At 44.7% G+C, this 25,178-nt stretch overlaps 1 protein-coding gene across 1 annotated transcript in view; it reads right to left on the reverse strand.

Moving 5' to 3' along the window:
• Window positions 1-24,326, reverse strand: part of DDX10 (DEAD-box helicase 10) — a gene marked incomplete at its 5' end in the record, with an annotated part of 164,062 nt that extends 139,736 nt beyond the window's left edge. The window contains 11 exon segments of the mRNA XM_083499413.1: window positions 4,744-4,828; window positions 6,345-6,507; window positions 8,461-8,587; window positions 11,990-12,179; window positions 14,065-14,185; window positions 15,369-15,527; window positions 15,748-15,878; window positions 17,788-17,848; window positions 24,027-24,239; window positions 24,241-24,273; window positions 24,276-24,326. Coding sequence (XP_083355539.1) covers window positions 4,744-4,828; window positions 6,345-6,507; window positions 8,461-8,587; window positions 11,990-12,179; window positions 14,065-14,185; window positions 15,369-15,527; window positions 15,748-15,878; window positions 17,788-17,848; window positions 24,027-24,239; window positions 24,241-24,273; window positions 24,276-24,326 — 1,334 coding nt within the window.
• Between the last annotated feature and the right edge of the window lie 852 nt (window positions 24,327-25,178).

Below are 25,178 nucleotides of genomic sequence, written 5' to 3' on the forward strand. Positions count from 1 at the left end.
ATCAATGTAGATTTGTTTTGATTTTATAAAGCCATGTACTTGTGGATTCTTTGGGGCATGTTTTCCTCTTTTCCTTTCAAATTTTCTATTACTTTTTGCTGTGAAACAGGGTTTCCTAAACTTGGGTCTCCAGCTGTTTTTCGACTACAATTCCCATCATCCTTGACCACTGGTCCTGCCAGCTACGGATGATGGGAGTCGTAGTCCAAAAAACAGCTGGAGACCCAGGTTTGGGAAACTCTGCTCTAAAACGTAATGGTATAAGTAATATGTATTGAAACTTGTTTAAAAAATATAATAAAGAGAATTTCTTTTTAAAAAACTAGAGCGATTATGCAATATGCTTTCATGGGCTCATTTGTGTGCTTGAATCCACACTTTGTTGTTGTTGTTGTTGTTTAGTCGTTTAGTCGTGTCCGACTCTTCGTGACCCCCTGGACCAGAGCACGCCAGGGACTCCTGTCTCCAGCCTCCCGCAGTTTGGTCAAACTCATGTTGGTAGCTTCGAGAACACTATCCAACCATCTCGTCCTCTGTCGTCCCCTTCTCCTTGTGCCCTCCGTCTTTCCCAACATCAGGGTCTTTTCCAGGGAGTCTTCTTTTCTCATGAGGTGGCCAAAGTACTGGAGCCTCAGCTTCAGGATCTGTCCTTCCAGTGAGCACTCCGGTCTGATTTCCTTCAGAATGGAGAGGTTTGATCTTCTTGCAGTCCATGGGACTCTCAAGAGTCTCCTCCAGCACCATAATTCAAAAGCATCAATTTTTCAGCAATGTGTGGGTCTTTAATACAAGGCTTTTTCTTGTATTTGCTGCATGGGGACTAACCAAACTATGTCTCTGGAAATAAAATCTGAAAGTCTCAAATGCACGCCTTTCCATCAAAAGTGTGATACTTAGAAAGCTTGTTTGATCCTCTTGTCAACCCATTTCAGACTCAGACACACACACACACACACACACACACACACACACACACATCCCTACGATCAAAGAACAGCAGCAATCGCACACCACAGCAGCATTGCCTGAATATATTTCTCAGTATTTCCTTTCAAATGCAATTCAGAGGTCAGAAACATGAGGTCGAAGGAAATCAAAAGCAGCTTTCTTTGACAGAAGTGGATTCTGCACTACAGGGATGGTGGGAGCTGGGATGGGGAACTGGATTTAGATGACCTCTTCCAACCCCCCAGGGCCATTTTGACAGGTGAGAAGTCACCCAACTATAAGTCACCTAACATCATCAGGACGTCAGGTGAAACACCTTTCTCTGCCTGGGGGTTTCTGAAACCAAAACATTTGTGCAAAGGCCCAGGGGCTCGCAAGCATGGCCAATCAGCTAATCAGTCTGCAAACTGCCACACACCTGATATCAGTCTGGGAACAGCCTCCCAGGCCAAATTAGGACTCAGCCCACTTTTGACTTTACCATTACGAATAATATGGAAGAGGCAAGGGTACTTTTTAAACATCATACTGGAGAATTCGACATTCTACAACTGCCCAAAAATCTGCATCATTTTTTATTTTTATTCTGGCTGAGACAATAGTTGGTTGCAAAGTCAATAATTTGTCCCAAGGTCTGATATGTCTGGAATTTTATGGGTCTTACTCTGGGTAGGGATTTTTTAGCTGTTGTGACTGCCATCTTGTAAAAGACCCTACATGTCGCAGATATTACACAGAAGGATGAAAAAAAAGAATGTATCAGAATATGTCCTGTGATCCTCAGCTGAAAGCTGGTAAAGACATTCAATAAATAACATAATAAATTAAAATATGTGTTAAATTAATTGTTAAAGAATAATGTGTTAGACTACAATTTTTCTGCAAAGCACTTTGAGCACAGATTTGCTTACGGACATTGTGGTATATAAATAGATTGGCATGGACAAAAATACAGTATCTGGCCCAGGGAAGGCATGGGAACTAAGGCCGATGCCTAAAACATCATGTTAATGGAGAGAGGTCAAGGATCCATCCAGGTCACAGTTAATCCATACCTCTTGATTTCATTTCTGGGTTACACAGAGGCATTGGGGGTGGGGGAGGAAAAATCCTCCGAAAGAATTGCCGTTTTGCTGACATTGATGGTAATTCCTCTTTATGGCTTTTCATATTTGCTTCTGACATTTTTATGGTTCTGCTATTTGTGACAGATTGTATGATTTGTTCTGTAACTCTGTGCCTTGTTCCTTCCCGTCATGCCCTTCCATCAAGTAGCCCAGCAGTTTGTCATTGTTGTTACATGATTAGTTTCAAGCTTCTTTTGTATCACAGGATAAAACTCCCATCATTGCATATAACTCTCATTTGGAATGTCTGTGGCTGATGGGGGATGGTGCAGGTTGGTGTATATATTTATTAGATGAGCTGCGGTTGCAGAGCGCATCTCACTTTATTGGCCGAGGGAGCCGGCGTACAGCTTCCAGGTCATGTGGCCAGCATGACTAAGCCACTTCTGGGGAACCAGAGCAGCGCACGGAAACGCCGTTTACCTTCCTGCCAGAGTGGTACCTATTTATCTACTTGCACTTTGATGTGCTTTCAAACTGATAGGTTGGCAGGAGCAGGGACCAAGCAATGGGAGCTCACCCTGTCGCAGGGATTCGAACCGCTGACCTTCTGATCAGCAAGCCCTAGGCTCTGTGGTTTAACCCACAGCGCCACCCGCGTCCCATTATATTTGTACACCACCCTTTATCCGTAGATCTCAGGGCGGTGTACAGAAAAATTATTGCCTGCTTTAATTGCATTTTTTTTAATAGTATTTTTTAAAAGCACCAAAAGATACAGGTCTATAATATGAGCCTCCTAGGACCTTTTGGGTACGATGAGGAAAGAAGCTAGGAATGAATAAATTAAATGCATCAGAGTGTATAAAATATTTCCCAAACGTTATCTGTATTCTTTTGCACAGCCCACAATAAATGCCAGGCCAGGTCTGATCTATATCATGTGCTGTTTTGGAGCCCAAGTAACAAGACCATATCTGATACAGATAGACCAATAAATACTGCAGATGTTTGTAGTTTTCGTTGAAAATTTTCGTCTTCTTACAAAATACCCAAAGACATAGTTTAATGATGCCTTTAGAAATTCAATTTCAGATCTCTAGCCTAGTTTTCCAAAGTCTCCGGGGAGCCTCTGCTGTCACTCTGCTCTGCTGTCACAAGCACTAGAAGCTTAATAAATTAAATACAAGATTCTCAGTATCCTAACAAGCAACCGCAGAGTGCTTAAAAAACTGCAGCTGCTTATTTATCCCTGCAGACAACCTTCAGGAATAATGTTAACAAAAATAAGAGCCTACGGCTGCAATCCTGTGCCCACTTACTTGTGGACTAAGCTGACACGTGAGTAAGCATTTGGAATATTGCACTGTAAACTGAATCAACTTGTTTTTAATTAGCTGTGAAAGAGCAAACAATGATAAACACAGTATTTATATGCAAACCAGGTACTAATAATAGGCCATCTGAAGGGTCTGGAAACAAGATTCAGGAGCAATATTACTGAAGCTAAGCAGCCGTGAACCTGATCAGTAATCCGAACGGCAGGCAACAGTCTCCCTCGCAGGAGCGACATACGCAGACAATAAATAATTAAAAATCCAGGCGAAAAGTATAGTTTTGCTACTAATGTGCTATATTAAGGTATACGAACATATCAGATTTTCAGCCAAATTTAATATAGCCAGAGCAGGGGATTTTGAGACCTGAACGTTGGAATCAGCTGTGCTCCATGAGCTGTGAAAGTTCCTGTAATTTAATCCATGTCTTTAAGAATATACGAACTGCTGGATAGCACAGTTGGTTTGAGCACAGTGCTGACGACGCCAAGGTTGCAGGTTCAATACCCGGAAGGGCCAGCTGCATATTCCTGCATTGCAGAGGGGTGGACTAGATTATTGTTTCCCAAACTTGGGTCTCCAGCTAATTCTGGACTATAATTCCCATAATCCCTGACCTATGGTCTTGCTAGCTAGGGATGATGGGAGCTGTAGTCCAAAAACAGCGTCCCTTCCAACTCTATGATTCTATGAGAAGAACATCCCTATTGCATCTAGACCAGCATCCTGTTATCACAGTGGGTGACCTATGGCATGCCCACAAAAGCAGGACCAACGCACAAGACAACTCTCCACTTGCAATTCCCAGCACCTGGTGCTCAGTGGGATATATCGCCTCCAACAGTGAAGGTCCAACACAGGCATTGTGTAGCCTTTCCTCAATAAACTATATAATCTTGGCTGGGGTACTAGGCTAAAAGAGAGACAGAGACATGACATTTAACCTAACCTAAGGGATGTGGGTGGCGCTGTGGGTTAAACCACAGAGCCTAGGACTTGCCGATCAGAAGGTCGGCGGTTCGAATCCCGACAGGGTGAGCTCCCGTTGCTCGGTCCCTGCTCCTGCCAACCTAGCAGTTCGAAAGCATGAAGTGCAAGTAGATAAATAGGTACCACTCCGGCGGGAAGGTTAGCGGTGTTTCCGTGCACTGCTCTGGTTCGCCAGAAGCGGCTTAGTCATGCTGGCCACATGACCCGGAAGCTGTACGCCAGCTCCTTCAGCCAGTAAAACGAGATGAGCGCCGCAACCCCAGAGTCGTCCGCGACTGGACCTAATGGTCAGGGGTCCCTTTACCTTTACCAAACCTAACCTAACACGGGGCTGGTCATCTTTTCTACAACAATTAACAGTTTTGCTTTCACACAGAATCCCAGAACACTGAAGAACATACCTGGCTGTTCTGCCAACTCTGTGAATGTAAGTATTTGCGTCCTCCGGACAGTCAAACTGAATGACCCAATTCACAGCAGGGAAATCTGCAAAGAAGTGAGGAAAGGACAGGCCTTGAGTTCAGTAAACACTGAAAATCCATCCACAGAGAAAACAGCTGTATAATTTGCTACAAGTTCAGTTCTGCTTTATTGTGCTATATTAGCGGAGGCTGAATCAATCACCTTCATTTATTTGTCAAGATAGGAATAAAATTAATAGCATATTCATTCCCTAAGTAATGACAGTGTAATTTTATACCTGAACATGGACAGGCAGATAATTTGCATGTTTCAAATTTGAAAGCAGTGTTAAATCTTTCACGATTTAAAACGGTGGCTTTCAACACTTCAATAGCCAGGAACCACCTTTTACCCAAATGTGCCACCTGAGACTACTTTTTAATTGTTTATCTTGGGCTGGATTCAAATAATGAGTCCCACTAGTGAAAGTACTTCTGCTGGTGCAATGGGGTTTCCTCTCCTGTCCTCCCCTCACAAGTCTCCTCAGGGATGGGGTTGGAAAACTCCCAGAATAAGGTGAGGGGGTGGAAAGAGAAAATTTTTCCATCAAGCAAGCAAAAATGCTTGCACTGATGCAGCAATCTCCTCAGTGCCATGTTGAATTCCTCCCCTTGCATCTCATTATTGCATTCACCTTTGAAACATGCCCGCCACCATCGTTATTTGCTTTTAAGCATCAGGCTAAAATAGGTAAAGGTAAAGGGACCCCTACCCCTGACCATAAGGTCCAGTCGTGGCCAACTCTGGGGTTACGGCGCTCATCTTGCTTTATTGGCTGAGGGAGCTGGCATACTGCTTCCGGGTCATGTGGCCAGCATGACTAAGCCGCTTCTGGTGAACCAGAGCAGCACACGGAAATGCCGTTTACCTTCCCGCCGGAGCGGTACCTATTTATCTACTTGCACTTTGATGTGCTTTCGAATGACTAGGTTGGCAGGAGCTGGGACCGAGCAGTGGGAGCTCACCCCATCGCGGGGATTCGAACCGCCGACCTTCTGATCAGCAAGTCCTAGGCTCTGTGGTTTAACCCAAAGCACCACCCACGTCCCATCAGGCTAAAATAGGCGTCACCAAACTTTTCAGAAGACTGGGTGCATTTTGAATTTTGAGCGAGTGCTGGGGCACCAGTCACAAAATGGCTGCCACGGAGGGGGCGTGGCATAACACAAATGGCTGCCATGGGGAGCATGGCAGAACACAAACTTAAGAGACAACCATTCCTCAACCACCTTATGTTTACTATGGAAAGTCAGCTATGTCCTCTGATTTTGGAGATCGCAGACACAAACACAAACATAGATCCTGTTGCTGTCTAGTGAGAATGGGAAACAATCCTCAGTACCAGAAAAAAATATGCAAGGTTATCTCGCAACTCTCAGTTCACAGACATTGTTTTAGAGGTACCAGCACATTTTGCTCTGTACATTTCTTTCTAGCAAACTATAGGCTCTTTTCTTTAGTTCACAGTCTGAGGCACCTGCCCTTGGAACAGGTAGTTCTGCAACTTTATATAAACGTGGAAGAACCTGAAAGTGCTTACCAAGCCCCCGTGCCGCAAGATCCGTAGCAAAGAGAACTGCCGATTTCTTGCGCACAAAATCAGTGTAGACTTCCATTCTCTTCATCTGCTGCTGCTTGCCATGAAGAGCCAGTATAGGGAGCCCGGGTCGAAGACGGCAGAAGACTCTAAACAAATACTGGACCTAGAAACCAGTAACAATTCAGATTGTAAGTTCTTTGGGGCAGGGACTTGTTTTATGCTTATGCTGCTCTATAACGTGGCATGTACAACAATGGGGCGATAGGGCCAAACTGTACATGATGCAGGAGAACCCTGACTCTTCCAGCATTTAATTTAATTTATTAGCCACAGCAAAGGGCTCTGCATCTGAAAAACGTTAGCCAGGCACTGGGGCTGGGTGGGGAGAGAAGGGTGTTCAAGCCCACCCCCACTGACATGTCATTCCTTCCAATCTTATCATCAAAGCTGTGATAGCCCTACACTGGGGGGGGGATTTAGAAATAGCAATCACTATTACTATAAAGTTGCAGCTTAAATAGTTCATTTGTCCTTACTTCAGTTATTCAGTTTGATTAACTAAAATGTTCCAATTGACCAAAAAAGGCACCCCGATCTATCAGGGAGCAGTTTGAATAGAAATCATTTTCATTTTCAAACTCAGCTGTTAAGGTTCCTGAGGAATCCTCCTGCCCTGTTTGCGAACTTCCCATAGCCATCTGGCTGCCCACTGTGAGAACAAAATCCAGGTCGAGAAGGGCCTTTGGTATGATGCAGCAGAATTCTTCTCATGTTTTTAACAAATTCCTCAGGCTTTTTAATCACAATCCAGTGTCACGAACAGATTTACAGTTACGGACATCAGAGGTGCTGCGATATATTTTTTTTTTACTTTCTTTAAGTTCAACAATATCAGAGGAGGATCCTACCTCTTTGTAATTACAAAAACAGCAGTATCTTTTTCCAAAACTCTTTCAACCCAGGGGCATTGGGGGGGGGGGGTGAAACAGCAGATAGGCTGAGTCACAATACCTCCAGAGCAAAGGTCTGTATTTATTGTGAGGAAAGGCTGAGACAAGGAAAGCACCACACGGAAAATGCTGTGGTGAAAAAACCTATCAGTAGAAAGCAGTCAGTAAATGCTTATGCCAAACTCTGCCTGCAGCGGTCACCATTTTATACCTGGCTATGCCCACACAGCACTATTTTCTAACCGGTGGACCTCAGTACAGTGGTACCTCAGTTTAAGAACAGCCCTGTTTACAAACTATTCAGTTTACAAACTCCGCAAAACCAGAAGTAGTGTCGGAGTTTGCAAACTTTACCTCGGTCTAAGAACAGAATCCGAACAGTGGCAGGGCACTCATTAGTGGGAGACCTCATTAGGGAAAGCACGCCTCGGTTTAAGAACGGTTTCGGTTTAAGAACAGACTTCCAAAATGGATTAAGGTTGTAAACTGAGGTACCACCGTAATTCTCAGCTGTCTCAAGTGGGCTATGACAGTAGAAAGTTTGGGAATCCCTGCTGTACCAGTTTGGGATGCATATTTACCATCCCACCTTCTGCTTGTAAATAAACTAGGCCTACATTTAGATAGGTAGATATAGAGACACACAGAAAGACTGGCTTGAGGACACTTCAGTGTACAGTGGTACCTCAGGTTAAGAACTTAATTCGTTCTGGAGGTCCGTTCTTAACCTGAAACTGTTCTTAACCTGAGGTACCACTTTAGCTAATAGGGCCTCCCGCTGCTGCCATGCGATTTCTGTTCTCATCCTGAAGCAAAGTTCTTACCCCAAGGTACTAGAAGCGTATGTAACCCGAAGTACCACTGTAATCTCTAGTAGAACTGCATGTTCAGCTTCAGGACTCAAACAGGAAGACATTTCGCTGGACTTCTGCACAAACCTTTACCCGCTATAGCAAACTTTTAATATCTCCTGTTTTAAAGTATTTATTAACATATTCCCGCTTGCTGGGCACAGGAGAATATCTCACAGGTACTTTAATTTATGATACAAGACCCTTGCCTGAAGTCCTGGCAGGAACAGTATTAACTTGATATTTAAAAAGAAAAGAAAAGGTGAAAGCATTTTTTATAAATGGTTAAGAGATAGAATTATAGATATTCAATACCTCTTTACAGCTTGCAAAAAATACAATACTTTTCTTATTCAGATGACTTCTTAAAAAGGAGTACAACATATTGATTTTCTGGTGCAGTTCACAAACAACGTAGTTCTGTTCCAAAGTTGCTGGAGTACTAAAAAATAATAATAATCACATATTTATCATCATTATTATTGGGCACAATTTATCATCCTGCCTTTCTACCAAATGGTGCACAAGGTGGCCAACACAAGTAGAATATGAAATATGTATGCTTATGTATAAATGTGTGTGTGTATATAAACACACATACACAACCCTATCTATATCAATCACAACCCATGAATTAACTAAGAACAAAATATAGATAAACAAGCCATAAGTCATTAAAACCAAAGAACTTAAAACCAAAGAACGTATGTATAGGTCAGCGTACAAATGAAATAAATAGTACTAAATCATATAGATCTATTCATGTGCTGCCTGGGAGTTATAGTCCAAAACACGTCGTGGGCACCAGGATGGAGAAGGCTTGTCTACTCCACCCGGCAGTTGCCTCTTCAGGGTCTGGAACAGAAGTCTTTTCTAGAGATGCTTTTCTAACTGGAAAGGTCAGGGGTTTCCTTCGCACAAATCATACCCTCTCCCACTGATCTCTGGCAGAAAGCATCAATACAACTGCTGAGATATAGGTGCCTTAAATTAATGCTACCCCGCCACGCTCAAAACTTATGCAAAATACTTCATTATAGCCTGCCATGGTTGAACCTGAAACCTTTTTTTAAAAAAAAAATCCCCGGTGTTTTATTGAAGATGGCTGTTGCTCTGCCGAAATTGCAGTGATCTGTAATAATTTGATCCAGCCCATTGCTCCGTAAATTACGCATCTGACATTGCTGCCTTGTACTAATCTTGCTCGGAATCCCCACCCCCTCATTCTGGTAAACTGTGAAATACTGTTTCTCAAAGCAGTAATTCCCGTTTAAAAATATCCGTGCTTTGTTTTAATGTCCCAAATCAAGCCGCTTGGATTTTTCCGAAGAGTACAGAAGTGTCATCACAAAGGCATTACCGTTTGCTCACCAGAAAAAATAAAATAAAAATCCCTGCAAGAGTGCACATTAAATCAGACTAAGGTTTGACTAGATGACACTCAAGATGATACTTCCAGCTCTACAATTCTGTGAAATCTATGGAAAGCACCTCTTGCTTGTCTGGATGGAGTTTAGAGAGGGGTCTCTGAATGTGTGTAGAAACTAGCCTAGTGTACTGAAGGAAGGCACAAGACTGGGGTTGATCATCATGTGAGCTGCGCACAGGTGGGCTGAAGCGAGCTGCTGACCAGTCCTGTGGAGCCTCCTTTTATTGAGACAAATATGCAAGCCAGGCAGATACATTTTGGGCTGTGACCTTTACACATCTTCCGTCCCGAGATCAAGGGGTAGTACAAAGTTATTTTGGCACCTGTTTCCACTGCGTCATTTTCCCCTTGCACAGTGTATGACGAAGGAGACAAAAGGTCTCAGAGACAAAGGTTACAGACAGGACCCCGCTGACTACTGAGACCGCAAAAGGTCAGACAGAGGGGACGATGTTCTGACAGCCGTGGCTTGTCTGAGGGGGGGTTTCCCTACACCCCAAAGTCACGCGTGCAGGCAGACTGTGACAGCCTGCTGGTGGGGAGTGTGCTCCCTCTGGACCCCACTCCCACTCCGCGATATCCCTACAGTGTACAATGGTAAAATATACATTTTTCCACTGCTTTGCAGCAGTTCCCCGGGGAGCCTTCAATGTAGGGTTCCTCAGGGTTCAGTTTTATCCCCCCATGCAGTTTAACCCGAGTGGGGTCACCCAGACTATTGTCAGCAATATGCTGATGACACACGGCTCTATTTCTCCTTTACATCCCGCAGGTATGGCAGTGGAAGCGCTGGACCATTGTCTTGCCTGGATAACAGGCTGGATGAGAGCCAACAAACTGAAGGATAAGACTGAAGCACTCTTTGTGGGCGGTCATGGACTAGAATAGATGGGAGGTGACCTGCTCTTGATGAGGTTACACTCCCACAGGAAGGAGAAGGTATATAGCTTGGCGGTATATAGAATGCCAATCTAGGCCCAACTGCACTGGCCTTCAGTTAGTCTCCAGGTCTAAGTGCTACTTTTGACCTGTAAAGCCTTAAGTGGCTCAGGACCACATGCCTCAAGGACCGCCTCTCCCCTTATGAACTGGCCTGGATGCTTCAATCTTCATGTGCCTACACAATGAGAGGTCCAGAGGGTGGCAACACAAGAACAGGCCTTTTCCGCAGTGGCTCCCCGCTTGTGGAATGCTCTCCCCCCAGGGGCTCACCTGGTGCCTTTGTTACCTATCTTTAGGCGCCAAGCAAAAGCACCCCTCTTCTCCCAGGCCTTTGCCTAACTGAGCTATCAGTGGCCTTTTAAATTGGGGAAAGGAACGTTGTTTTTGTTTGTTACTATGCTGTACATTTTCATGTTTTTATACTGTAAACCACCCTGTGAACCTCAGGTGAAAGGCAGTACAGAAATGTAATAAATACAGTGGTACCTCAGGTTAAGAACTTAATTCGTTCTGGAGGTCTGTTCTTAACCTGAAACTGTTCTTAACCTGAAGTACCACTTTAGCTAATGGGGCCTCCTGCTGCTGCTATGCCACCACCACACGATTTCTGTTCTCATCCTGAAGCAAAGTTCTTAACCCAAGGTACTATTTCTGGGTTAGCGGAGTCTGTAACCTGAAGCATCTGTAACCTGAGGTACCACTGTAGCAACAACAATAAATTTGTTGTTCTGCCCATTTTGCCTCTGATCCAAACCACCGGTGTCATGTAGCCCTCAAAAGTCTACACAGGAGGGAATGCAGCCCTCTTACCCCCCCCCAAAAAAAAATTGGTTCCCCACCCCTGATTTATTGAAAGCCACGGAACACGGACTGTAGTCCTAAGCATGCATAAACTTAGAAATATGCATTATTGTTTTCAGCTGCCGGGCTGGTCTTTAATTCAATTACAAACTGAATCCTACATCTTTAAATTTTCTGGTCACCTGTTGAAGCCTTGGTGATGGAGAGAGATGAGTATCAAATCGAGAATTACTTAGGCTGGCTTTTGACAGTCACACAGTTAAGCCAGTTTCATCTATTTTAAATTGGCTATTTTATATACTTACTTCAGCTTACAGCTCCCTGCCGCAGGGCCAAAAAGTTATATATCACAGTGATTTGTAGCACACATAGTACTTAAAATGACAGAACAGGAGTCGAAGCAAAGAATTCTACAACCACACTTCAAGTGACCCAATTAATTTCTCTCTCTCAATCTCTCTCTCTCTCTCTCTCTCTCTCTCTCGTGTGTGTGTGTGTGTGTGTACACGCGCGCACACGCCAACTTCAGTTTTCTAGCCTGTGTTATCCCAAGGTCTCAGGTTGAATAACATGACTCTCCATCCCACCCCTTCCACAAACAGGCACATAATGGAGTAAAACAGAGCTACCCTTTACTTCCTTCGAAGTCTAGATAGAGAAAAATTCTCCTACCTGAACTTTGCCTTCTCATGTACCCAGATATATTCTGGATCTTTCAAGCTCAGCCGGGCCAGGTCCTTCACTGATTTGGTTTGCGTGGCTGAAAAAAGCAGAGTCTGGCGCGTCTCAGGAAGGTTTTCTATGATTGCGTTCATCGTATCAGCAAAACCCATGTCCAGAATTCTGTCAGCTTCATCAAGTACTGGAATGAGAAAGGCCAGCTGGAGGGAATTGGATTTTTTTTCTCCCCCTAAGCTTCTAACCTTCAGACAGAGCGTGAGACTAATTTCCACACTGATAGCAGGGGCTTATCCACATGAAAGGCATCGCTCCAAAATACACACAAGAAGGGATTTGTTGGGGTCAGCCTTCACAGACAGGGCCTTGGGAGGTCACCTAATTGAACCCACTGCTCAATGCACGATCTACAATGCAGGATGCAAACTACAGCATCCCTGACAGAGAACCGTCCAGCCTCTGTTCAAATATCACTTACAAAAGTTCCCGAGACACGCTCTTCCACTGTTGTATACTTCTGACACCCCAGTCAAGCCTACTTCCACATGTGAGAATTCATTCACATATCATAGCTTTCCTGTGTGCGTGTCTGGAGGCGGTGGGTGGCGGATGGCGGCTAACAGATTGAGGTTGAATCCTGACAAGACAGAAGGACTGTTTTGGGGGGACAGGGGGCGGGCAGGTGCAGATGACTCCCTGGTCCTGAATGGGGGAACTGTGCCCCTGAAGGACCAGGTGCGCAGCCTGGGACTCATTTTGGACTCACAGCTGTCCATGGAGGTGCAGGTCAATTCTGTGTTCAGTTTCATCTGGTATGCAGGCTGAGGCCCTACCTGCCCACAGACTGTCTCGCCAGAGTGGTGCATGCTCTGGTTACCCCCCACTTGGAATACTGCAATGCACTCTACGTGGGGCTACCTTTGAAGGTGACCCGGAAACTACAACTAATTCAGAATGCGGCAGCTAGACTGGTGACTGGGAGTGGCCGCTGAGACCATACAACACTGGTCCTGAAAGACCTACATTGGCTCCCTGTAATTTTCCGAAGACAATTTAAAGTGTTGGTGCTGACCTTTAAAGCCCTAAACGGCCTTGGCCCAGTATACCTGAAGGAGCGTCTCCACCCCCATCGTTCAGCCCGGACACTGAGGTCCAGCTCCAAGGTCCTTCTGGCAGTTCCCTCACTGCAAGAAGTGAGGTTAAAGGGAACCAGACAGAGGGCCTTCTCAGCAGTGGCGCCCGCCCTGTGAAACACCCTCCTATCAGATGTCAAGGAAATAAACAACTATCTGACTTTTAGAAGACATCTGAAGGCAGCCCTGTTTAGGGAAGTTTTTAATGTTTGATGCTTTATTGTGTTTTTAATATTCTGTTGGGAGCCGCCCAGAATGGCTGGGGAAACCCAGCCAGATGCACAGGGTATAAATAATAAATTAATTATAATAATTATAATATTCCAAGAGCTCTAAGTATGTGTGTGCCTGCCTAGACCAAGAACTTAAGGTTACCTGTTCCCAGGGTGGGGAATCTTACAGCAGCCTGACCTATTGTTATGCTGCTTTTATTGAAGTTGTTCATTTTGTGTGTGTTCTAAAACGACAGACCAACTCTGACACACTGGCAAAGAAGAGGACTACAAAAGCAATAAATAAAATGGGACTAGCTTATCCAAGTGCACCGAACCATATCTGTGCACCGAGCACTGATTTGGTCTTCTGGCCTGCTCACCTCCCCACTGCCCACCAACCAAACACTTTTTCAGTGTTTAATGTATTTATTTGCAATGCATTTAGTAGAAGTCCTGTCTGCGGATCAACAAAAATGGAACCAAATAATGGAGCACAAACAGGTTCTTCCCATTCACTTCCAATTCATGGAAAGGCTTTGTATGTTACAAAGATCAAGCACGGAAGCTACAACCCCAGTCCATCCTCTGCATGCTTTAATGGAGCTTCAGTTCTGGGCAGTGGCTTCCAGTGCAAGCATTTTGGGCCATTGACAGATTTCAGATTAAGCCTATTCAGTAAAAGCAAAAAAAGATAGAAAATAAATTGAAGCATTTCACTTACTCAACATCTGCAGATTGCAGGCATGGAAATATGATGTTTCGTCCATGTGCTGTAAAAGCCGTCCCGGAGTACATATCAGTATGTTTATATTGTGGATTCTTTCCGATTCTTGTTTCAGGTCCTGAAATATCAGACAGGTTTGAGGGCATGATTTCAGGATATACGGTTATGACGCAGGGAGCTCCTCACCAAGCCTATTCAGGTGCAGCAAATCACACTGAGAGCCAGTGTGGTGTAGTGGTTAGGAGCGATAGACTCGTAATCTGGGGAACCGGGTTCGCGTCTCCGCTCCTCCACGTGCAGCTGCTGTGTGACCTTGGGCCAGTCACACTTCTCTGAAGTCTCTCAGCCCCACTCACCTCACAGAGTGTTTGTTGTGGGGGAGGAAGGGAAAGGAGAATGTTAGCCGCTTTGAGACTCCTTCGGGTAGTGATAAAGCGGGATATCAAATCCAAATTCTTCTCTTCTTCATCACAGTAAGATCTGGCCATCCACACACACACACACACCCCTGAGCGATTTCAAACTGTGTGTCTTGTGGCACACAGAAAAACTCTATCTACACGACAAGCCACAACTCAGAGCCACCTTTAGAGATGTAGCAGCCTCTAACTAACAATGCAAGGAAGAAAATTTCTCAGTGCTTTATTTTTCCATTTCACAAGTCCGTAAGTAACTGGGAATGAATGCCAATTGCAAATACATTATTAGGCAAGAGTGGCAGCTTCAAAACGCTTCAGTTTGTTTAAGTACAAGTAAATGAACATGCTTAGGTCGTTCTCTAAGGCATCCAAGTTTTCCGACACAGACTGAACTTTTCAAATTCAGAGTTTTCCAGTAAAACCAAATCACTGCCTCTACTTGGGACATTTTCAGTGACTCCATCAAAGCTTGCTTACATGCATCAAGACTCTGTGGGACATCCATCATCCAGAGGGACACCAAAATCAGAATCAAAGCATTCTCAGGCAAGCCTGTGACAACTCACTTCACTGGGACAGCTTTCAATGGGAAATATGTGCCATTATGGTGGAAAATCAATACAGAGCTTTCTTGAAAGGCTGTACATTTCAGTCAGCACATGGCCCATGCTTTTTAAATGGGGGTATGTATGTGCCAATGTTTCCTTGGAACCCATTTCCTTGGAAATATGTCGCACCAGGTTCTAATAAAATTACTTCCCAGTCACTTAGTACAACATCCCAGTATAATTTTCAATCCATAAGCAATCCTTATGGGTTAGATAGAGGGAGCGGTGGGGGGAGATCCTATATTTATTTATTTTTTAAAAGGAAGGAACAAACCTTTCCACCAATGATAAGGCCGGCTGAGAACTCGTGATTCTTCCCCACCTTACGCAGAACCTCAAACGTTTGGTATGCCAACTCTCGGGTCGGCGATATGATCAGAACTCCCAGTCCATCCATGGGAGTCCACTGTTGACGGTATAAGATTTCCAGAGCCTGGACAGCGACAAAAATGCCAGTTAGAAGCCCTATAAATTTCACTCAGCGAATTTTTTTTTTTTAAGGGGAAAAGAAAAATCAGGGCTGCAATGCCCATAGTCACTGGCCAAGCTCACTGGAGCTGATGGGATTTGGCAGTCCACAACAACCAAAGGGCGTCATATTGGCTGCCCCTGGGCCTACAGTAGAATATGAAATTATGAGATACATTACTTACAGGTACAATGAAAGCCAACGTTTTGCCAGATCCAGTCTTCGCAGCTCCCAATACGTCTTTACCTTGCAAGGCCAAACCTATCGTCTGCCTCTGGATTTCAGTCACCATGCGATACTGAGCTTCCTGCAGTCCTGGTGTGAGGAAGACCATATATATATATATATATCAACCTGCTTGGACTCAACCATTCGTCAGGGGGGAGGGAGAGAAACCCTCATGTTAAAAGCATGTGAGAGTCCAGTGGTGGTGGTATGTGACCTAGTGCTGCCACCACTGACTGCATTCAGCCGCTGTGAGAAGTAGGCCTACACATGTACTAAGACTGCTCTTCTGCGCAAGGAGGAGACTCTGGTTGACCTAAAGCCTACGCCCCCCCCCCCATCTCTGAAATGGAAAAGCCCAATGTACACAGCTAAAGAACCATTCTCACAATTGCTGATGGGGTTCAGGGGCTAGTCCACAAGCCCTTGATGGTTCTCAAAGGGTGAGGCGCACCACAGCGGTGTGGCAGGAGAGGGTGGTAAGTGTGGCAGGAAGATTCAAGGACAATCAAAGAAACATTAAAACATTTCAGCAGAGTATTGTATTAAAATCTAAATATTTCTTAATTTTCAGAATATGGATAGATCCAATAGGAGGGCAAGAGCGTCAAGTGATCCTGAGGCCAATCCTAGTTGTAATTTTTTTGTTTGTTTTCCAGTGTATTTATTGTAATTTGGTGTGGTGCAAGATAACAAAGTGGCCCAGAGAAAGAAGTTTGAGGACCACTGCCCTAGCTTGTTATTTTAACACAAGGTTAGCCGACATGGTTGCCTCCAGATGTTGTGGACTACAACTCCCATCACTCCTGGCTACGGATCATTAGTGTTACAGTCCACATCTGAAGGGCACTTCAATCTCTATCCAACATGTGAGAATGTTCATCTGAACCTCCTATCCTCCTATCCTGCCAAGAGAATGATCTCTTAACAAAAAGACCTGAGAGGTGGCTGGCTGCAGTTTCAGGGTTTCAGAATGTTAAAAATAACTGCAGGGCATGCATACTGGTAAATATGTATGTGAACTGCTTTGCAAACCTGTGTATCAAATATGGCTATAGTCGAAGGGAAAGAACATTCACTAGATCTTGCACATGGTTCACCATGTCTAATCAATGTGCAAGGGCCCAATTCACTCCATATGTGCACCTTAGAAGTGTGCATTTGTCACACATGGCAAACGCCACATGGGATTCTTGCAAGGCCCTACACTGGGGGGTGGGAAACTGGATCTGTCCCGCTGTCCAACTGTATCTCTCCACATGCAGTTGATCCTCGACACTTTGAGGCAGCGATGTCACTCAAAGTTACTAACGAGTTAAGAATATTAGAGCAGAATATATAATTATATGAAGTTGACATGTACCCTAGGACACCAAATAAGGGTATCACACGTTAGGAAAACTGTTGGAAAAGCAATACATAGTTGGAAAGCAACAGTTAAGCTATTACTGGGCAGGTGGTGATTAGTTGGATAATGTATAGTATTATTTAATTGATACATAGTGAACTATAAAAGGTATTTTAGCCCTGTGTTCTGGGCTCAGACTTTGGAAATATTTCCTCTAAGACATTCCTTTTTCATTGCTGCGTGGAGTCTTCCTTCAGCCCGAAGATTTTTGCAACAACATCTTTTCCTGCCACATACCTGATGCTACTTATGATGGCAGATGGCAGTGGCTTGGGGAAAACGGGCTTGAGCGCCTAATTAGGACCCTTCTGTGGGTTGGAGGTTTCTGCCCTATTCAGAAGAGACTTGCACACAGGAAATTTCACTCTGGACTAAGGCAGCATTTGTTATTTTGCTTTCTTCAATCATGCAGGCTTGTACATAACTGCTGCCAGGTTACTTATAGGCAAGTAAAAAAATCACCATGCAACTAAGCAACTATGCAACTAAGAAGGGAACGTTTATAAAATATTTTTGGGAGCAGAAAATGCCTGGCATAAGGTTGTAGGCTAATAACTGCCACAGAGATTCTTGCTAAAGTATTGTGCTTACCTTTCAGTGTTTTCTTAGATAATGGAAAATCCGAAAATCTTACAACCTCATTTGCATTTATCTGAAAATAAGCAAAGAAAAGTGAAATCTGAAAGGATCTCGTTTAGATTATTAAACAAGAGGATCCGTCAACTCAGTCCCCTCCCAAATTTCTTAATTACACAGAATTAGCTGCCGTGAGAGAGATTCTCACATCAGAGTTGAAAAAAAAGAGTTGTTGGTTTGTCACAGTTTATTTGGGAACAAGCAGCCTGCTAGTGGCACACTGCACAATCACCGCTCCCCTGAAACAAGGGAAAGGCACCAACCAAGACGTCGCAATTAAGCGTGGCTTTCCATGTCAATCAAACCCAACACCTGGTTTGTTGCTCCTTAATAAACTAGGGATCACTAGCAATCTTAGACTGCAGTGGTTTTCGACTTCCTGATTCTTAGGCCAGGCCACAATTGCAGTTCCCTACTTAATGGCTATGGAACGCGGGTGGCGCTGTGGGTTAAACCACAGAGCCTAGGGCTCGCCAATCAGAAAGTCGGCGGTTCAAATCCCTGCGATGGGGTGAGCTCCCGTTGCTCGGTCCCTGCTCCTGCCAACCTAGCAGTTCGAAAGCACGTCAAAGTGCAAGTAGATAAATAGGTACCAAAATAGGTACTACTCTGGCAGGAAGGTAAACGGCATTTCTGTGCGCTGCTCTGGTTCGCCAGAAGCGGCTTAGTCAATAAAGTGAGATGAGCACCGCAACCCCAGTTGTCCACGACTGGACCTAACGGTCAGGGGTCCCTTTACCTTTTACTTAATGGCTGTGTAGCAACACTTGGAAATGTAAGGCCAACATCTCGGGGGGGGGGGGATATAGCAATTATAAGGAATACTGTATAGCTCTTGCCATGTTCCCAGAGGCCACCTGTTCCTGGTTTGTACATACAACCCAGACATCTCACTTCAATCAAAGCCATCATCTAAATATACCTACAGTAACTGCATCCAACTCTAATATTCACAGCTTCCCTGAAAGTAATTAGATGAGAGGGTGCACGTCTTATGTGTGATTTTTTAATACTAAGAGGAAGCGATGCCATCGCCACATTTTTCAACCTGCTACTTCCCTCCCCCAAAATGAGGCGTCTAATTTGCATTAGGAGTCTATCTGCAGAGATTTTTTAAAAGCTGATTACAGACCTGCCTCGCTTAGAACTCTTGACGCGCACATCTATATCTTCATTACAAATTTGCCTAATCATTTCTACTCTTGGGATATATATACATATAAAGCGGCTGCCGTTTTTGCACTCTACAGGTTTCTCTCAGCACTGCTCATGATGCCACAGTTTCAAAACTGTATTATTGCCATGCAGAGCAATCATCAAAATGGAAATTAGTCACATAGATTTCATTTCAGTGGGAGCTTTTTTAAAAAAAAGTCTGTCTCAAAAAAAAGAGGTGCTGGGTTCAGGGAAGGGACGTTTCAGAACCATTGGCTGAAAATGTACTGGCTTCAATAACTCTGTACATGAAGAGTAGTGGAAACTACCGTATTTTTCGTCCTATAGGGAGCACCGGCCCATAGGACGCACCTCGTTTTTTGGGGGGGAAATGAATAAAAAGAAATTATTTCCCCCCCCTCCGCCCTGGCTGCCACCCCAAGCCTTGCGCTCACCTGCCCGAAGCACGGGGCACCCTCCAGAGGGCTCCCCGTGCTTCGGGCGACAGACTGCCGCCCCAAGCCTCCCGCGCTTGGCGGGACCTCCTGCCGGGCGGGCAAGGCTTGCGGACACTCGCGGGGGCTGCAGGCTGCTGCCCGCAAGCCTTGTGAGCCCGTGGGAACTCCCACCCGGCTTGCAAGGCTTGCGGGTAGCTTCCTGAAGCCTGGAGAGCGAGAGGGGTCGGTGCGCACCGATGCCTCTCGCTCTCCAGGCTTCAGCGAAAGCCTGCATTCGCCCCATAGGACGCACACACATTTCCCCTTCATTTTTGGAGGGGAAAAAGTGCGTCCTATGGGGCGAAAAATACGGTAGATCTTAAAACTTAAAATTTACAGCTTGTTATTTAATGAGAGAATTTTATGAAAATGCAATACAGGTGGTATTTGACCGCTGTAAAGCTGACAAAAATCAATAAAACCCATAATAATAAGTGTTGGGGATGCAAAAATCAAGCAGGAACCTTCTACCATATGTGGTGGGCATGCCAAGAGATGAAGAAATTCTGGGACATGACCTATGAGGAACTGAAAAAAATAATTAAGAACCACATTTTACAAAAAAACCCGAAGCATTTCTTCTGGGAATTTTGACAAACAATTTCCCTAAAGATAAAATAAGACTATTTTTCTATCCTACGTCAGCAGCAAGAGTATTGGTGGCTAAATATTGGAAGGAGGAACAGAAACCCACCAAAGCGGAATGGTTGTGTAACCTGAGCGAGTACTTGGAACTCGCACAGCTGACAGATATAAGAAGAGAATAGTCAAATAAGACAGGTAAGAAAGAATGGGAGTACCTAAATAAATATCTGAAGAGTCAAGGTTCAGCAGTGAAAATCTGGTTGTGTCTAGAATAACCCTGCAAAGGTAAAAAGCTCCCTGATACCAAGATGAGGGATGTACTGAATACAGCTAAGTTAGTTTTAATTAGGAATATTGAACTGTCGTGAGACTGACGGAAGTCCAAAGAACAAAAGAATATGAAAAATGAAATACCTAAGAAGTGTCAGCTTCTTAGGAAAACAGACAATATGTCAAAGGTAACTGTTGAAAGTGTATGTATTTGGTTTGCAAAGTTTTAGTTTAATAATGAATGAATTAACGCTGTTCCATCTATGATTTTTTCTTACCTTCATTAAGATTTAATTGTATTAGTTTATGTAATTTATTTAGATTTCTTCTTTTTCTTTTTTTGTGAAAAAACCTTTTTAAATCCTTTTTCCTCTTTTCACATTTAAAAGTTTTGATTTGTATGTATTTGCAATATAACTCAATAATTTAAAAAAAACTTAATGTACTTGAAATTTGAAATGACAGTAGCATTAATTCATGGTAAATATAGGGTGCTTTGAGTACATCAGCAGCCTCCCATGAAAAAAAGACTGGGAAAAGATTTGTGGCCAGTACAGCAACAAGCTAAGAACTTTATTAAAAACCCAGATTTTTCATTTTAAGATTGAGCTAAATTAAATATTGTTGGTTGTGGCGTTTTGAGAGTTTTGTTACTGAACAATTTCGTTCGCTGCTGCTCCTGCAGCAGCTATATGCTGCATTTTTATTTGTTTTATGGTGAAGAATTGCATTTTAATGCTTTCAACGTTACTGGAAGCTGCCCAGAGAACTCTTGTTATTGGGCAAAACAGTAATACGGTAAATAAGTACCGTATTTTCCGGTGTATAAGACGACTGGGCATATAAGATGACCCCCCAACTTTTCCAGTTAAAATATAGAGTTTGGGATATACTTGCCGTATAAGACTACCCCTCTTCCAACGCACACCAAATAAAAATAATAAAAAACAGTCTCCAGTCCAGCTCGGAAATCCGCTCCACTTCCCAGTGGCCGGGGGCCTCTGGGGCTAATTTTCAAGTGTATTTCTGCTTCATCTAGAAAGCTTGGTGCCCTCTGATTTAATTTGCTGTCGTTTTATCCTTTGGTGGGGAGTTGCTGCAGGAGCTGCTGCTGTAGCCGGCGTATAAGGTGACCCCCGACTTTTGAGAAGATTTTCCTGAGTTAAAAAGTAGTCTTATACGCCAGAAAATACAGTAAATAAAATCGCTGTAAAAGGGAGCCAGCAAGCATGGGGAGCCAGCAAACAGGCTTTCTATCATGCACACAGGACAGGAAAAGGGAGAAGCAGGTGTACATGACCCAGCAGCAAAATCTCCTTCCTAGAGGAAAAGTGCAACTCCATCCACTTCACATGCTACAGGTAGGAGAGATCTGTAGTTGAAAGAGAGGAAAGTGTAGGAGGACCCATGGATCATATTAGTAGTAGCAGTAGTAGTAGTAGTAGTAGGCTGCCGAACAGACTCTTAGGCTGGGATGTTGCTTAGAGGGTTTTGTTGGTGGGGGTTGTTGCTGTTAAAAGATATCAACTGTATGTATCTATAGTACGATTTATGTTGTTCAATTTGGTGGTATAGTTTATTGATGTGTTATTATTGTTTATGACTACTTTCGTTATGTTTTGAATTATGTTTTTTCCCCATGTAGTAAATTGCCTCAAGCATGCCTTTAACTACAGAAAGGTGACATACAAATAAAATAATTTATTGATTGAAACATAGGTTTCGGGGGGGAGGGGATTCCACCCCACATCACACCAGCAAATGAGGCAAACAAGAGGGGGGGAATATATTAGATACAACCCTGTGCTTTAGATTTTGCTCACGTGTTATAGAAGTCTGGACACTACTGTTAAACACTAACACCTTTCACAAAGAAATTGCACAACTGTATTTGTTCAAAGTTTTTGCTTGTGTACATAGACCTTCCTGGTTCGCAACACAAAGGCATCGAAGCCCAAGGAACACCGAGTGCTCTATCACATTTTTATATTATTGCACCCAACTCCAATCTCCCAGCGACGCAAGAGTCCAGGGGTTCCAGGCACCTCATAATATTTTATTTATTTATACCCTGCCCATCTGACTGGGTTTCCCCAGCAGTGCCAAGCAGTGTTAGAAACTGAGATATGAAAGCTAGGAGCTAATCAGCACCTTAAGCCTAGATTAGGGCGCAACAATGGAATGTCTAGGCGCACTTTTTAATAACAGGATTACAAAGGTGAAAAATGAATGAACTGCAGCTAAAATATGTTCATTTTTCACCTGGTCTAGTCTTTCTCCTGTCCACCCCCTTAACATTCTTAAGAGGGTCTATTCTCCAGTCTTCAGAGAGCAGCTGGGAGTGGGGAGGCAGAAAAAGCTTCTCCTTTCCTTCCACTTTGCAGTTTTAATCCGAAATCTTAAGCGCAGTACTGCACCCAAAGCTCAGAAACTGCTCATGCTAATGAAATTCCCTGCTGCAAAACACGCCTAGAATAAGGGGAGTTTGAAACACTGGTACCAATTAGTACCCCCAAAAACTAATATATGTGATCCAATCTGTATTTCTACTTCCTTAATAGGAACTACACTCCATCCTTCCGCACCCTCATCTGAAACAAGGCCAGGGAACCCCAAGAAACACCTTTTCCAACCCTCTACACTTCATGTCATCGGACATCCTGTTATGAGTCCACCTTCCAATGGAGGCAAGCCAGGTTGGTACTAGCACTAGATGCCCTCCCCAGGGAAGTCTGCCTGGCCCCCAACATCAGCATATGCCTTCCAGTATCTGCTAAAATGTGGCTTTGTACATTTCTATTGCTGTTGGTGGAGGAGCATTTATTAGCTACTGGTCCCCCGCCCCTGTCTTCTAGAACACTTAAAACATTTCAGTATGTTATAAAAGGTAAAGGGACCCCTGACCATTAGGTCCAGTCATGACCGACCCTAGGGTTGCGGTGCTCATCTCGCTTTATTGGCCGAGGGAGCTGGCGTACAGCTTCCGGGTCATGTGGCCAGCATGACTAAGCTGCTTCTGGCAAACCAGAGCAGCACACGGAAACGGCGTTTACCTTTCTGCCAGAGCGGTACCTATTTATCTACTTGCATTTTGATGTGCTTTCGAACTGCTAGGTTGAAAGGAGCAGGGAACGAGCAACGGGAGCTCACCCCTTCACGAGGATTCGAACTGCCGACCTGATCAGCAAGTCCTAGGCTCTGTGGTTGAACCCACAGCGCCACCCGCTTTGTCTTCTGGAACACTTAAAACATTTCAGTGTGTTATATTAGTATCAAAATAATTTTATTTGCAGAATATGGATAGATGTCTTTTTTTCCAAATCAAGTTGTTGTTTTTCGTCCCCCAATGCATTTTTTATCAATAAAAAAAATAATCAGCGAGCAAATTTTTATTCTTAAAGTGTGGCCGGGGGGGGGGCAGTTTGAGAACCACTCCAAAACACATTTGGAGCAAGCCCCCTCCTTCCCCCAAAGGATCCTGGGTGCTGTAGTTCCTGAACACCGCGAGGGGTAAACTACAGCGGAAGGGGTGCGCTTTCAAAGCACCCTGCGCGCCCAGCTGCCTTCTCTCGCGGCTCAGCCCATTCGTCCATCTAGCTCCGTACTGCTTGCACTGACTGGCAGCGCCTCTCCAGGGGTCTCTCCCAGCTCTCCTGGGGATGGAACCGGGGGGTTTTCTGCCCTTACCTGCGAGTAACTCTGCTGCAGCCTAGCGATGCCTTCCTTCTCCACCTCCCAAGCGGGGCGCTTCTGCTTTTGGCGCTGCTGGCGCAGCCGGTCCTTGCGCTTGGCGTAGTTCTTTTTCCAGCGCTCGAAGTTGCGCACCGGGTCCGCGCTGGGCCCGCCGAAAGTCCCCCGGCTTTTCTCCATCCCGCCTCGGAAACAGCCGGCGTGGGGAAAAAAGGGCAAACACGCTTCCCGGCAGCCTAACGCGCGCGGCGGCCGGAGGAGGAGCCGGGCGCACGGAGAGCGCGTCAGCCTCACCATCTCCGCCCCACGGGAAGGGAAAGCCCAACCCCTCCGCGGGCGGGAGAGGAGCCTGCCCTACGGGAAGATCCTCCCCGCAGATCCCCAGATTTGCGAGTGAATCTGCCCCGCGTGGCTTTAATGCATCCTTTGATTCGTCCATTGATTTCAATGCGTCTATTGATTCGTTCCAAATGGTTATCCTTGCGCTGGATAACTTACATTAAAATGTACGGTATATTTCTAGGCAGCACTTCCGTATTGGCCGCTTGGGCTAATGCTGCGCGTTTTTTAAATGCCGCTTGCTAAAAGCCATGAGAACAGAGAGCGGGGGTGGCTGGGGCAGAAAGAGAAAAGAACGATATTATTGGGCAGGCAGCAAAGCGAGGCTTCATCTGAACCTAAATTTTGCTCTCCCCCCCCCCCGAATTATCCTGTGGAGTTATAAGGGACCGCGAAAGTCATTTAGTTCAGGGTTTCCCAAACTGTTTTGGGGGACTACAAATCCCGTGATCCCTGATCACTAGTCCCGGTCGCTAGGGATAATGGGAGTTGTAGTCCAACGGGAGACCCTGAGAAACCCTGAACCCCTGCAATCTTTTGCCCAACGTGGGCCTCGAACCCACACCCCTGAAATTAAGAGTCTTGTGCCCTACTGGCTTGGGCTATCCAATCCAAACCTGCTTTCGCAAAATTTATACCCTGCTGCTTTATTGGGGGAGGGGGGGAGAGAGCGAGAGAGAGCTACCTCAAAGTGGTTTAAGCTCATCCCTATGGAGATGTGTAGCGTTAATAAAGAGGAGACTATCTGCTACGCGTTTTGAAGTAAAGCCAGCAACATACAGCTAGAACCCCGCAGATTGCCTGGACGAT

Source organism: Podarcis liolepis, assembly GCF_965112155.1.
Source record: "Podarcis liolepis genome assembly, chromosome: 4".
NCBI lineage: Eukaryota > Metazoa > Chordata > Lepidosauria > Squamata > Lacertidae > Podarcis > Podarcis liolepis.